We start from the raw sequence: 15866 nt of genomic DNA on the forward strand, positions 1-15866 counted from the left end.
ACTCGGTAAGCTGTGAACGGTTGCACCCCCATCCCTTTTCCCCTGTGAGGGGTCAGCCAGTTATGTTCCTTATGTGTAGTAGAAGCATGTTGAATAGTCTCAGGCCTCTGATGTTCATGGAGTTCTTTCTCAGAGTACCTATTCCACCTGTTTTTCAATGGGGGTATTCTGCATATCCTGCCATGCCTTCTGGTCTCATGTTATTTCTATGTGCAGATTAGGAACCAACCTCTCTAATATTTTCTGTGTGTAAATGATTTTGTATGTCTCCTGCCTGCACTCTAGGGAATATAGATTTAAGCATTTTTAATTGGTTCAAATAATTTAGATGTTTTATTGAGTGGGTTTGAGCAGTAAAGGATGTCTGCATGCTTTCCGGCTCAGCAATTTCTTTCATTGGGGCTGTTATTGTGCAACAGTATTCCACTATAGAGAGAACTAGCATCTTGAAGTATCATCATTGGTATAGCATCTCTTGTTTGAAAGGTTCTCTTTTATCTAACTTGTCATTTTTCTTGCAGTTGTGAATCACACATCAGAAAATTAAGAAACACTGTTTCGGTCCTTCCTGGACCATATCAAGAATTGTAATAATATATTTTCAGCTAGGTTATCATAACTCATCTGCACCAGTAATTTTATTGAGAAAGAAAACATTGTAATGTTTTATTGTTACATTAGTTTTGGTAGTAGAAAACACAGCATAGTAAATATATATCTTAACAGTTGTTTGAAGAAGCACGATGTGACAGCGTAGTGACTAGTTGAGCATTACGGTGAGTGCGCTCAATGGCATTGAGCGAATGCTATTGGCATTGGAGATGGTCTGCAGTACAGTATATCCAAAGCATTTGTCACTGAACCACTGGTCGATTTTGACTGAATATGCTGCATGTCTGGCCACCTTTCAGTACATACATTTGAGTACTGTGTTGAACCTAGTTTAGTTCCTTACTGTGGTTGACGGGAAGTTCAAGGATTTCTTGTAGGGTAATGTAACTGCTATTAGTGGTATGTGAGATTCCTGTAAGTATGAAATTCTTGGGAATTTGTTACAGGTTTGTGGATATTGTGTGAGATGGGAACTTTTAATTCCTTGTAATAGAACTTCTTGGAATGTGGAATATTTTGAGAATAATTTAAGTACTTATAGTTGCCACATTATCTTAGTGTGGTTGCTGCACACTTTTAGGTGTGCAGGGTAAATTAGGTAAATTTATTCTTACTGTTCTTCCAGTATTCTCAACTGTCAAGTTTATTGTGTTAGGTGTAATGTATGTAATGTGTCCTTCACAGAAAACGATGGTACATATATTACTGTACTTTTTTTCCAGATTGTCTCCCGAATCTAAAAAAGAAATTGGCGAAGAAGATCAGTGTTGGTCATCAAGCAGCAGTGCTCCAGAGAACATGCCAGTAACCATGCCTCCAGAGCAGTATGCCGATAGTAATCGTCGTCGTGGTCAGTTTCTACAATTTTAGTTTTACTGACTTTGATTCATGTTTGTCCGTGTCTTGTGTAAATTTGTACAAGTAATACAGTGCCTATACGGCTCATGGTGCCCTTCATCTGTCAAAGTTAGAAAACAGTAGTGCTTCCTTCTTTAAGAATGAACGCTGTAATCTGTTAGAATGATCATTGACTTAATAGAATGAGTCGGTTGGCTTCTAGAGGGGCCCCTCTGGTGGTGGACCCTTCGTTGGTTTATGATGCCTGACAACCTGACATTTAGTGAACATAACCAAGCAAATATAGTGGCAGTTAGGGAAAATGACAGAATGGATTATGAGAACATTAAAATTCAGAGACCCCACAGCAATGCTAATACTAATTAAATCACTGGTGCTGTCCCATCCTGAGTACTGCTCAGTATACTCACTTGCACTTTCTGAACAGGGTAGGAGAGACAAAATTACTGGCTCTTGTGCTCTTAGAAAATTAAAAAAAAAATAAGCTCTTGATTGACAAGACAGTCAAAAGCAGGCTTTATATAATTTATGATGAAGATATTATTATCACTTCTGGACATACAGACAACCAACCATTTTTTTGGTATTGGCCATAAGAATCTTATACAATTTTTACAAAACATGAAGGAAGAACGTCTTCATATATTTATATAAACGTCATCAATTACAATGAAAGGTACAAATGGAATGAGTGTAATTACACCCATATGAAGACGTTCTGACCCAGCTAGAACTGGGTCTACTATTTCTAAGTTGAATATAATCTATATTATTCATGTACCAGGAAGATATGTACTGTGAAAGGGAAGCAACAACGCCAGGACTAAGGTTCATGTTGGGTAGGTTGTACTTATTTACTCACAAATCTTGCAACTTAATTAAAGAGCAAATAAAGAATAAATATATATTTTTATTGCAGGTAAAGCAGCTGCACAGATCTACAGACCACCACCTGCACGTAGCACAAGAGAAGATAACACTTCCTTTCAGCAGCAACAACAGTATTTCTACCATCAACAGTCATATCAACACAGACAGCAACACTTTCCACATCAACAATTTAATACTTATCAGGATCCTCACAGAAATCAATACCCACAGGAAAACCATTATCAACAACAAGCCAATCATCATCCATACCAAATACCGTCTAGCAGACAAAGAACTGACAGTGAAAGCAGCAATGTGACTACTGGGGGAGATTATTTGAATAAAGGAAGAGGTAGACGACCGGATCAGGTATTGTATATACCCCGAGGAAGGCGTCATGGCCCTACAGACACAGGTTCTGCGCGTGAAACGCCCACACCCATGCATGACTATGAACATATCCCAAGACCTCCATCTCCTGCATTATCAGTATGTTCTGTTGTTTCAGAATTCAGTGGACAAAATAGATATAACAAACAGGGAAGCTGTCAAGGTAGTCAGTTTTCAGTATATGACGGTGAAACAGAAAAAGTGAGAGGAAAGCCTCCAGTTTCTAAGGGAGATTTAAGTAGAGAATTGACTCCAGGTTATGGTAGAAACAAAGGTGGAGGACGGTTTAATTCTCAAACACTCCAGTTAATTGAACGCTGTCTAAATCAAGATTCTGAAACAAGACATAATGAGCATTCCCATTGGGAAAATGATTCTGTTAATAATTCTCCTTCACCAAAGAATAGTAAATTGCTTAGCAATAATGTGGGTAGTGCGCAGAAGAGTCCTACCCCAACCCGAGAAATTCACAGTGTGCATAGTAAGGAAAATGTAGTTCATCCAGTTGAGTCTAGTCAACGGTCAAGAAGGAGCAGAAGACATCGTAGGAGACATTCCCATAGTAGAGAACCTAGTGTTGACCATAATAATGATGCAGACAAAAATTTAGGCACAAAAGGTTCTGTATGTCATACCTCAAACAATAGGGATCAGTTTAATAATGGCCAAGGGGATAAAGGGTTTGGTAGTTGTGAGCGAGTTTTTTACAACAGTAACTACAACACAACTCCTGAACGGTATGACCGAGGTTATGACAACTACGACCGTTACAGTAGTATTAATAATAGTCGTACTCATAGCCGCAATTCAAGCCGTGAACGAACGCCTCAGCAGAGTCCTAGTCACAACTGGAGAGGAGGTTCAAATCCAGGAAGTCCTGCCAAAGGATCTGTTATATATTATCATACTAGAAATTCACCCGGCAAACCACCCACTGGAAGACTTGGCTCATTACCAAATGTTGCATTGGATTTTGGTGAAAGTACAAAAAGTCCAACAAAAAAAGTTATTGAGGAAAATAAGAGATGCCATACCTTACCAGTTAAGCATCACAAAACTCCTGGTAGTGGGGCTCGTCCATGTTCTGTCGATTTAAAAATTTTAGAAAATAGTTATAGTAGTTGTAGTATATCTGATCCGATAGATCATAGTTCATCCAGTGAAATAAGTAAAAATGTCTGTCATGAAATGGATCAAGAAATACCTAATAAGTTACATCAAGGCAGTGATGATACCCATGGAAAAAATAACCACAAGAATACTGATGAACTTTCTCCACATACCATCCAGAATTCACCTATAAGCAATAAAAGAACTCGATTGAAAAATGAAATTGAAGAAAATTTGAAAATTGAAGATTCCTTCACCAATTCTGTTGACTTAGGTCAATCTGTGGAATCATCAGATTACAAGGAAAAAAGTATGGAAAATGTTCCAAATTCTAGCATCTTAAACAATCAACAAAATACCTCTGAGTATGAAGTCTCTGATCTTCAGACTAGTGGAATAATTTCTGAAGGGGAAGTCTTCTATGAGGCTAAAACTGAAGAAACGGCTACAGAGTCGACCGAAGATTCAACTGAGGAAATGACCTCTGACAATGATGCCAAAGAAACTCACATTGAGATTAAAGAACTAGGGACTGAAGAAAAGGAAGAAAAGAAGAACCTCAAGAAATTTTCCTTCAACTGGGCTGATGAAGAAGAAGATTCGTGGGACAACCTATACGATGATGCTGGGGAATGCCTTGATCCTGATATCAAGCGTCAGCTTACTGATACTATTGGAGATGTGAAGTTAGAGAAACCAGCAAATGATTATTATACCTTTGAGCCCAAAGAGCCTCTAATAAATGAGGAAGAGTATGCACACGTCATAGAGATATATGATTTTCCTGTCTCTTTCAAAACTCAAGATTTGATGATGGTTTTCAACACATTTCAAAATACTGGCTTTGACATAAAATGGGTGGATGACACCCATGCACTGGGAATATTTCCAACTGGCCTTGTTGGTGAGTACCCTCAACTTGTTTAACATATTAATCATACGAATATATCCTCAGTCCTAATCTTATCTGTATCTCTTATGATCTGTTTAGCTTCATGACACTGTCTTACCATGAGCTGGTGTACTTACTTGTCTGTTAGAGTTGGAGTGAATCTATCTTAAGATATTGAGTTCACCATGCCTTGCATATTCATGTCACCCAAGTTTTGCATCATACTGCACTCTCTCCAGGAATTCCCATATTTTCTTGTACTCCTTTTGTCTGTATGCTGGTCTCTGATCATCTCACTTTGCTGTGGTTTTCATTTTAACAGTGGTTGCTGGCTCCTAGTGGAATTTCATTATTTATTGTTTGTGTGTGTGTATCTTCTCCTTGATGGACATGAGATGTAGCCTATCATCTCCATCAAGGAGATGCCTATCTCATCTCGCGGGGATGCCAAAGGTAACTTGTGTCTTCTCTTGACATGTTATGTTCAATAGTTTCAATGTGGCTTTCACAAACCTCAAACTGAGCAAATCAATAGAAGCCATGATGTGGATTTGGTCCTGTACACTGGGCACTCACTATACATCACGTTAATGTGATTTCTCTGTGCAATCATTCTACCTGTTTTGGGTTTATCATGGGTTTTGTTCCTGGCCAGTTCTTCTCCCCATAGTTGAGATCTCTCATCATTATAAGCTTTGTTCTAATTCTCTTAAGGAGGCCCGGTGCATGTGCACCAAACTTCCTCAAACACACTCAATTTTTTTTTTTTTTGGGTGGCATAATCTTCATGATAATTGGATCAACATCATACCATAGAAAGGAAAAAAAATAAAAAATAAATAAAATAACTTCAAATTAATGTAAATATCTTATAATGTCACCAATTGTTATTTTATTTATTGTGGTCTCAGAATGGCATATAATGTTCATTCTCATTTTTTGAATGTGGCCACCCAAATATGTGCCAAATTTATATGCAAAATATTTATAACTACAAATGTTATGGCTTTATGACTAAACGATTCAGAGGAAACCTTAGAACTAAGAACTTTACACATAATATGTAAAAATGGTGAGAATCGGTCAGAAACTGAGGTTTTAATTGTCTCAAAGTTGAAAATTTTGTTCACAGATAAAAATTGCATTTAAAGTTCTCGACAATGAATGTAATACTTATAATTTATGACATATCTTGTAAGATTTTAATTAAGACTGCTGGGCATGTGGTAGGTCAATATGTGCTGAAATGAAGTCAAGAAAAAATACATATAAACATATTGGGATGAAATTTTCACAACGCTGATGCCAAATAACGGGAGATTTGTTTAAAATTTTTCACTATATTTCATATTTTGAAGTCTTCACATGCACCAGGCCCCTTAAGATTGTCACAACCTGTTGTATGAATACATACCTGCTGGTTTCTTCATATTCGTGCATGGGCCTTTATTGTTTACACTCTTACCTGACCAGATAATTAATGTAATTTTTTTTTCAGCTGCTGAGGCTCTTGATGTTGACCACCCTTTTTTGAAGACTCGTTCACTAGCTCTGGCTACAAAATCATCGAAGGCCAAAGCCATGCGCATCACCGAGGCCCTTTTGCCATACAAGCCCCGTCCTGCCACCTCTGCATCCCTAGCTCGGAGATTAGTGTCTGGTGCTCTTGGATTGAAGGTCAATATTTCACGAGAGGTTCGTGAAGCAGAGAAACAAAAACTTAAAGATGCCAAAGGTAAGACAAATCTTTTAGTAATAATTAATATAGTAAAAATTAAATAAAGACCCCTACTTTTATGTACTGTATTTGTGTATTTTATGTAAAGATTTACACAAGTCTTGTACTCTTCTGAGTGGTTTAACTGAGTATATGGTTAGGATGTGACTTGCATCTTAATGGCTCACCTGGAGAGGGTTTCAGGAGTTCTTCTACTCCCTGTGGCCAGGCTAATATGGTTGCTACCCAGGATCCAGTCCACTTATCCTTCTTGGCCTCACTATGTCACCTCACTAGTATTCAGCTTAGGCCCTTTTTTCCACCTCTCCTCTACTCAGAAGTTATGGTGTTTCATTTTTCTGCTCCTGGGCCCTGTCGTCCTATTGAGGGCCACCTTTTTGGCGTGTGGCAGTTTGGGCAGGCGGGGTCTTTGCTGCCTTGTCTGCATCTTGTTTGGTGCTGTTCTTCCAAGGAGGCATCTCGGGGTTCGTGCCAGCCCTTTGGCGGTTCTTTTCTGTTGGTACTGTGGTGTGGGGGTGGCATGCCCAGTTTGCCTCCTTCTGGTCCTACAGTTGTGGGCCGTTTGGGTCATTCTATCAGCCTTCGGTTGGTAGATTTGTGGTAGGGTCTGGTGTTTCCCGCTTCTAGATTCTCCCTTAGCCTGTTTCTGGCCCAGTACATTTTCTCGCACTTGGCTCGGGTCGTGATGGCCTGCCTTTGTCTCTTGGGTTTTTGGCACTCGGGTGGTTTTGTTGAGATATCCCACCTGTTGTTTTCCTTGGGGCAGCAGAGTGTGGTGTGTGGTGTTATATACCTACCTACTTTCTGGAGGTTCCAGGCATCTCCAACCAAGCCTTCGTCCTCTTCGAGTTCTTTCATCCTCTTTGCTGTCCTTAGTTTTGTCTGATTCCTTCTTTTTTTCTTTTAGCTTCTCTTTGTCAGCATCTTATGCCTCCTCTGTCACCTCATGTTCTTTATTCTTGCGGTGCTGGCAGGACCAATGTGGTTTGCATTTGGGGTTGACACTTTCTTGGCTCTTTTCCCCCAACCTGCTTTGCACAGCCTGGGCTGGCTTGGTCTCTGGCCCACGTTACTTCTTTTCTCTTTTCCATTCCATGTTGGTTTCCCCTTCTGTTCGGCTTGTTTCTGGTTGCTGGTACCCGAGCTTGGTGCTCTCTTCTGGCTCCAGTTCATGACCTTTTGCCCTGTTGGGCTGTTTCCTTGTTGTTGCTGGCCCCTTCTTTTCTGACTGCAATGGGGTCGGTTGTCCTCTGGAAGAGTCCTTGCATCATTGAGGTTTGCTTGTACAGTGAGGGGTGCTTCAGCTGTTCTCGGGTGGTGGTTTCTGCCACGGCCCTTGTGCCACTGGTTCTGCCTCGGTGGGTGCCTTGTGGGTTGCTCTGGTCTTCTAGGTCCCCAGTTCCAGGGTTTTTATTTTCAAGTTGTCCGCAGTGTTTCCCTGCGTGCCAGCCTGTGGTCTTTCCTCACACCTGTGGGGTTTGGGGGTTTGCCATTTTTTGGCTGTCCTCATGTCTCTGTCCTGGCTAGTTCAGGCATGGAGGTTTAGGCAGGTCGTGCGGGCTGTTGGGGGGCCCATGTTTGGATAGAGTTCCCGGGTTTCATTACCACTGTACTGTATGTCATTGGGTCGGCTCTGTTGTCCAGCGGTCTTGGTGTTCGTTTTGATACCTGTGGTGTTCCCTCCTCCCTGGTGTGTGACCATTTCTTCCTTCTTGGGTAGTAAGCTTCATGGAGCCACAAGGGGCTCCCTTCAGAAAACAGAAGACCTGAGAACAGCGATTGATGGCCCCTAATAGTTGGCACCTACATCGGAAACAGTAGCTTCAGAAAACCACCAGTGCTCACCCAAAAATTGGTGTTTCATTACATTCATCACTGGTCTTTTGTAAATACTGTATTATTGTTTTAAATGATTTGGTTCACTAAATGGGCAGTCCTCACAGAAACAGACATTTGTTAATTTTTTTAATGTACATGAATTTGCACAACCAATGAAGGATTTCAGTAGAGCGAGGTTTGTTTGAATGAAGTCGTACTATAGTGTATTCCTTTCAATATACTTATGGCTCTTGATTGAATTTGTTACAGCACGCAAGAGGTTAGCAGCAAAGCAGCGGTTGGATGCTTGGGAAGGAACGTTAACGTGACATAATGGTTGTAATGCTCTTACTTCCTGACTCATGTGATATAGTGTTGATAATTTATTGATGAAAATAAATATAAGATAAAAAATATAGGTTCCTCATCAAATCTGAATTTTTATATAACTGTCCAAATATTGTAGGTTGTTATTTATATGTAGGAGTGCATTTCTGATAATAAATTTTTGTAATTTTCCACTAATGCAAAAATATTTCAGGAACTACATTTGTAGAAGATATTAAACCAGTCTTCTATAATTGTGACTTGCATTAAAGTAATTAATGTGTAATACTCTATAACCTATTGATATAGGACATGCCAATTTAAAAGTAATTTAAATGTGTAATGTTATAATAAGTGAAATTGGATCTATAACAAGACTAAGCACTTAATGCAGATGGTAATTTATGGCACTGTAAAATTAGTTGTAATTTGTAAGATAAACATTATATCTGTGAATTTTCAGTGTGTTGAGTATAACTTAATACACCATTAAAAAACCCAGTGTGTCGAATGAAATGAAAAGCCAATTTCTGGGATGAGCCCCGGAGGCTCCCTGAATCTACTATCACTGATAGTGTACCAACTACTAGGTCACATCAGCCATGAAGTTCTGTAGGGCGTACTGGAGACAGAGCCAGAACCTGGTCCGCTCACAGAGGTGCATGGAGCATACCATACCCAGAAAGTCGGTAAAACTAAACAGACCATAGCTGGTTTTAGAAAAGACCAAAACCTCAAGAACCACCAGAAGAACTCCCTCGAGAACTAGTTTTAAAACCTTTTGATCATTTATTTACATTCTTCAGGGAGTTCTTCTGTCGGTTCTTAAAGCTTTGGTCTTTTCTAAAGCCAGCTGTGGTTCGTTTTGTTTTGCTGACTTTCTGGGTGCCTTTCCTGTGATGACATAATAAATATATAAATGCCACTACTCCCTATGCATGTATGAGAGGACCAGGTTCTGGCTCTTGGCCCCCAGTAGTCCATATAGAATTCTGTGGCTGATGTGATCTAGTAGCTGGCACATTATCAATGATAGTAAGCTTCAGGGAGTCACTAGGGGCTTTCCCCAGAAAGGATAGATGATGTAGATAATTAAGATTAATCTTGCATATAAATAAATTCCATGACAGTATGACTTTTGAGTGTAATAGTTTCTGGCTCAAATTGTTGAAAAAAAGATTTGGTGTTGTTTTTATTGGTCCTAATTGTACTCGAGTTACAATTAGAATTATGCTACTTATTTGAATGGTCACCAAAATTAATTTATCAGCCAGTGGAATGTACATTTGGCCAGCTAACTACCTCAGTAACCTGAGGCGGACTTGACCCGCAAATATGTACCTGCTACCTCAGTGCTCCACTGACCAGTCCAATGCTGCTCCCAGTTAGTAGTTACAGATATATAGAGAAGTGCCTGAGGTATGACTTCCAGCAGCCCTACTTGTATATTATTGGTATCTTTACTTTTCATTATATTTTAAGACAAAATAAATACAGTATACTGTAGTGGTATCTGTGTACAATGTCTAAAATAAATATATATATATATATGTATACCATGAAGGAAAGTGAAACATGAAATAATTTTTTGTTGTAACACACCCTTGGAAGAAATAATAAGACAAACCAATATTGTACTGTATATTTACAAGGAATGAAAATTGTGTATATTATTGAATCTGCTATGATATATGTACATCACAGTATCATGTACATTCTGATTACATTTTCAATTTGTTTACTAAAAAAAAATGAAGAGCATTACTGGACAAGTATTCCAGTAAGGTGCATCATCCATGAAAGGTGACATGACCTTATTCCAGCTTATATCCTACACTTAGTTTTATTCCTTACAGTGTATGCTTCTACACTTAACCTGTCATTTTCATCATCATTCTATATATAAAGTACTGTGCTGTATACACAGAAATCATAATAACGTGATATATCAAATACAAATACAGTACTGTCTTTTTCTCCCAGTTTATCATTACAACTACTACTGAGGATGTGTTAAAATAGACACTAATTCACTCAAATATTATCAGTTTGATTTTCAAATAGCCAGAACTGCACTGTCAACCCTTGTATTTTTTAATTGTCTTTTAAAATTCTGATTTTAATGAAATGAACAGATTGATAATAATTACTAATTTATTTAGGCATAATTTTCCATTGCTTAGGCAGGTTACTAAGTTAGTTTTGCTTCAAAGTAAATGTAATCTATATCACATACAGTAAATTAATTTTAAAATATCTATCAAAACTGACAATTTGTTTAACTTTTTATATTTAAGGAATTTTGGCTTGTTAGCAAACTTTGGCTATTAGTTACAGTATATGAACAACACCCAGATATTGTACTTATACTGTTTATACATACATAGTTTCATATTTATATACACACGCACACACACACACATGTACACTTATTACTACACATATACATGTGTTGGTACTTAATAGGCAGAGTTGCCTAACAAGACAAATTTTTAGAAAATAAAAGTTTTATATTTATAATTGTTATATTTATAAAACGGTTTTATATTTTTAAAAGTTTTATATTTATATTATTGTTCGTTACTTCAAATTTACGACCTCTTGTTCTTGAATTTCCAGGTCTCCGAAATTCTTCCCTATCAATTTTGTCAATTCCTGTTACTATTTTGTACGTAGTGATCATATCGCCTCTTTTTCTTCAATCTTCTAGTTTTGGCATATTTATGTGCCTAAATGCATATGGCTCCTGTCCTTCAATTCCGGTTGCCATTTAGTTGCATGTCTTTGCACCTTTTTTGAGTTTGTTGATGTGCTTCTTAAGATATGGGCACCAGCACCGGGGGGCCTGTCAGCTGAGTGGACAGCGCTTCGGATTCATAGTCCTGAGGTTCCGGGTTTGATCCCCGGTGGAGGCGGAAACAAATGGGCAGAGTTTCTTTCACCCTGATGCCCTTGTACACCTAGCAGTAAATAGGTACCTGGGAGTTAGACACCTGCTATGGGCTGCTTCCTGGGGGTGTATAACAAAAAGGAGGCCTGGTTGAAGACCGGGCCGCAGGGATGCTAAGCCCCGAAATTATCTCAAGATAACCATAGAACTGCTGCATATACCATCTTTGGACTCAGAGGTTGTGGACCATTTCTTTGGTATTTGACTGTCCATGTTCTGACATTGGAAAGTGTAGCATAGGCTCCTTGCACTATGTTCTTTGTGGTCCTTAGGTGGTGATTTTTTTTTTTTTTTTTATCTAGAACCCCCCTAGATTTTTCTTTATCGTAATTTTGTTTAAGGATTTTTCACAATTTGTAGGCTATGTATGGTCTATTTTCTCCTATTCCACATTCCATAACTTGGCATTGCACATGTATGGAAGTGTGTGAGGAGTACTCTCTGTTTTGTAAGGCTGGGGTAACCTAATATTGTGTGCTTCATATGTAGTGTCCCCATATTGTTTTAAGTTTTTATAATCTAAATGTATTACTGAAAGTAACATTGTATTATAATTTGTGCTCCATTCTGGCATTTGATATTTTGAATCTATAACGGAGAGAGTTGGCAACAAAAAAACCTTCACTTCATTAATATAATAATAAAGTACCTAGCAGGCCTAGTTTTCCCCTGCTATTCTTACAAGCAGGGTAGCTCACAAACTGTCCCTTACAGTATTTTCAAAATAAAGCAGGTGGGAAATTCAAATGAAATAGCCCTGCCTTGCATTAGGATTTTCTTTCGAGTCAAAACTTGGAAACCTGACCTAACCTATATATTGTATGCCTATTATTTGTCAATACTTCCTAACATGTAAAACTAGATCTATGTAAAGACTAGACTAATTCAGGTTGTTAATTATTTGTTGATATAATGTTAATATTATTATGGGTGAGCTAATTTAGAGAGAAACATATGAATTTTTAAAAATTGCTCTAGCTGTTAGGCAAAATAGGGCCTTATTTACTTGGCAAAGTAGTGCAGTTCTGGTTATTAGGTATGATGTATATACTAGTGTATATCCCCTAGCATACATGTACATGCACAAAGTTCACACACTGTCTTCTTATGGCATTTATGGTTTGTATATTATTCCTAGACATTCAAGATTCCAATATTATGTAGGAGTTGTAATGCACGACTGAACATACTGTGGGTCACAACATTACAGTGAAATAAAAATGAAAATATCTATAAATTGGTTATCTGCTGAATTCTGATGTATAAGTTTGTTAATTTTTAGATATATACCTAGATGAATTGTGTATTTTGGTATAACATATAAAATGGTGCAATGTTTTCTCTTGAGTTAATATTGATTACAAATGAACAGTAAGCCTACGTTATATTGTTTCATGCTATGCATGCACTACTTATACTTCTCAAAAATTAGATTTGTTGTAATATATTGTAGTTGGTAATCAAAATATATGTGACACTTTACCTGCTGGTAGTACTTACTATAATTGGTTTCCTATTTATTTTCTGATTATTTACTACCACTTAATGTTCTCAAGCAATACTCAGTCATATATTATGTAATTCCTTTTGGGGCATTATAGCCAAAGTTATTAATTGATCATTATATGTTTACTTATTTGATAGTAGAAATTGCTGGTTGTAGGTCATATTGGTTGTGTTGGTACATATTTATCAAAAGAAACTGACAATGGAAAATGAAGAGCTTTGTTCGGGGTACCATTTGTGTTGAAAGTGTGTGTTATATTACATGGTTCTTTAGATGTGATACCACAAAACAAAGCAGATATGCCATGTCATGTTAACATGAGGAGGGGGGGATAGTGGAGCCATAGTGCAATATACTGTGAAATAAACAATCCACAATCATCTCTTGTCATAACTGCTTTATTATGCTTGAAGAGTTTTATATGACATTCTTCAGCTCAAAAGGGTATTTTTGCAATGATTATGAAATTTGATTCTGCATTGAGCAGGCATGATTTTATACATACTATTTGAAAATAGTTTTTGAATAGCCATATTTTAGTTAGGCATTTCTTTGTCATTGATAATGAAATGGATATATTTCTCCAACAGATGAGGAACATTTTTTAACCCATACTGTTGTTAGTCAATAATGTGAATGATGTGAATCTAGCAATATATATTTTTGTACATCTTTCACATATTCTTTTTCTCTCGGAAACTTGTCAATAAATATGTGATTTGTTTGATGACCTTGTATTTCTAACCTTATGTAGTGCTGTATTTTATTGATAATCATAAATTCTGTTCCCATTCAACTATAGTAGTACTTTAAACTCGAAGAAAAGAGAGATGTTCATGGTAGTGACAGGTAATTGTGGGTGTATGTACAAAGATACATCAAAGACCTAGTCTAAACCAACTCTTCCTGTTTGCAAGTAAACATTATTCTTAGATTTAACCAATGATATATCAAATTCTTCCAAAAATACAATTTATCATTTATATTTTTTCGCTTCACCCTCATAGGGAACTTGCAATAGTGGTTTTAGGTGTCCTCCAAAGAAGTATTTTAAAAAGGAGTTTTGTGCATGTAACATTCTGGTGTTAATGCTAAACTTCTGGGCACAAAATAATTCACAGGGTGGAGTGTGATTCAAGAATATTACTTTCACCTTGAGAACAGACATTTTGTTATAATATTTTATTGTTTTGTAACATTTGCTCTCTTGAATGAACAGATGGCCCATTTGGTACTGCCTTGGTCAGTGGAGACAAGCTGCCAAATGCTTATTATGTTGAAAGCCCTTACTGATACTTTTACCTACAAAATTGCAACCAAGCAACAAGTTGTTGGTTTGCAATAGAACCCTCTCTTATGGTGCCTATTGATTTGATTCAAGAGTTGTTCTGTTCCCACAGGATTATCTAATCTGTGAGGTTGTTGGCCTTTGCAACCCAAACTCCTATTTTTTTTACTCCTGCTTCTTTTCAGTAACTACTACTGTACTATTACTATTGCTCATTACTTCATGATGCACTTAGATCACAAGCTCATTGAAATGCAAACTAACATCAATACTCATAATAAACCTAAAACAATTATAAAGCAAGAGGGGTTATTCAGTAAATTCAATTTTAATAATAAAAGGATAGACTGGGACAAAATAAATAGGGTACTTACAAACATTCAATGGGAAATTGTTCCAAGTAATAAAAATCCCACACAAGGAATAGAACAACTGACTTCCGAAGCATATTCTTTCTTTATGCATGTTATCCAATCCCCTGAAAATATAAATGATATCAGCATAAGCATGGAAGATTTTGAAAGAAATTGATAAACCCATGTACTTGGCCCCGGGTCCAAATTCATGGAATTCAATATTTATAAAGAAATACAAGTTGCCAGTATCACAGGCACTGTGTAATGTGGCAGAAGAGCTTGTACACATGGGAGATAACAGATTTGCTTTAATCAGCAGACATAGCTCCTCTACACAATGGAGGGAGCAGAGCATTGGCTAAGAATTATAGACCAGTTGCACTTATGTCCCACATAATGAAAGTGTTTGAGAGAGTGAGCAGGAGTCAGGTCACTAGTTTCATGGAAACCAATGACCTTCATAATCCAGGCCAACATGGATTTAGAGCGGGAAGATCATGCCTCTCACAGCTACTTGACCACTATGACAAAATAACTGAGGCAATAGAAGAAAAACAAAATGCAGATGTGGTATTCACAGACTTCCCAAAGACATTTGATAAATGTGACCATGGAGTAATAGCACACAAAATGAAGTCAATGGGAATAACAGGTGAAGTAGGACGGTGGATATTCAATTTTCTGTCGAACCGAGAACAAAGAGTAACAGTCAACCAAATAAAATAGAGTCTAAGTGCAGTTAAAAGCTCTGTTACTGCAGGGTACAGTCCTTGCACCACTGCTTTCATTTTTATCATATCAGCTATAGACAAAAATACAAGTCACAGCTTCGTATCATCCTTTGCAGATGACACAAAAATCAGCATCAAAATTACCTCTGCTGAAGCTATTGAAAAGCTAAACACATACAGTATATTAATAAAGTTTTTGACTGGGGAGCAGAGAATAACGTGATGTTTAACAGTGATACATTTCAGGCACTCAGGTATGATAAAATTGAAGACCTTAAACAAAGTACAGGGCTCAAAACACAATCAAATGTGCCTATATTAGGAAAGCAGTATGCAAAGTATTTGGAATGATGTCTGACGACCTGATGACATCTGATGTTTAGGGAGCATAACAAAGCAATTATTGAATCAGGAAGAAA

At 37.5% G+C, this 15866-nt stretch overlaps 1 protein-coding gene across 2 annotated transcripts in view; it reads left to right on the forward strand.

Annotated features, from left to right (window-relative positions):
* Positions 1-13799, forward strand: part of LOC123752816 (putative uncharacterized protein DDB_G0282129) — a 28342-nt gene extending 14543 nt beyond the window's left edge. For both annotated transcript variants that reach the window (XM_045734846.2, XM_045734847.2), the window contains 4 exons: positions 1335-1462; positions 2390-4744; positions 6231-6467; positions 8559-13799. In XM_045734846.2, coding sequence (XP_045590802.2) covers positions 1335-1462; positions 2390-4744; positions 6231-6467; positions 8559-8617 — 2779 coding nt within the window. In that variant the 3' untranslated portion in view covers positions 8618-13799. The remainder of the gene's footprint in view (positions 1-1334; positions 1463-2389; positions 4745-6230; positions 6468-8558) is intronic.
* Positions 13800-15866: the final 2067 nt, after the last annotated feature.

The sequence above is a fragment of the Procambarus clarkii genome, chromosome 17 (genome assembly GCF_040958095.1).
Source record: "Procambarus clarkii isolate CNS0578487 chromosome 17, FALCON_Pclarkii_2.0, whole genome shotgun sequence".
NCBI lineage: Eukaryota > Metazoa > Arthropoda > Malacostraca > Decapoda > Cambaridae > Procambarus > Procambarus clarkii.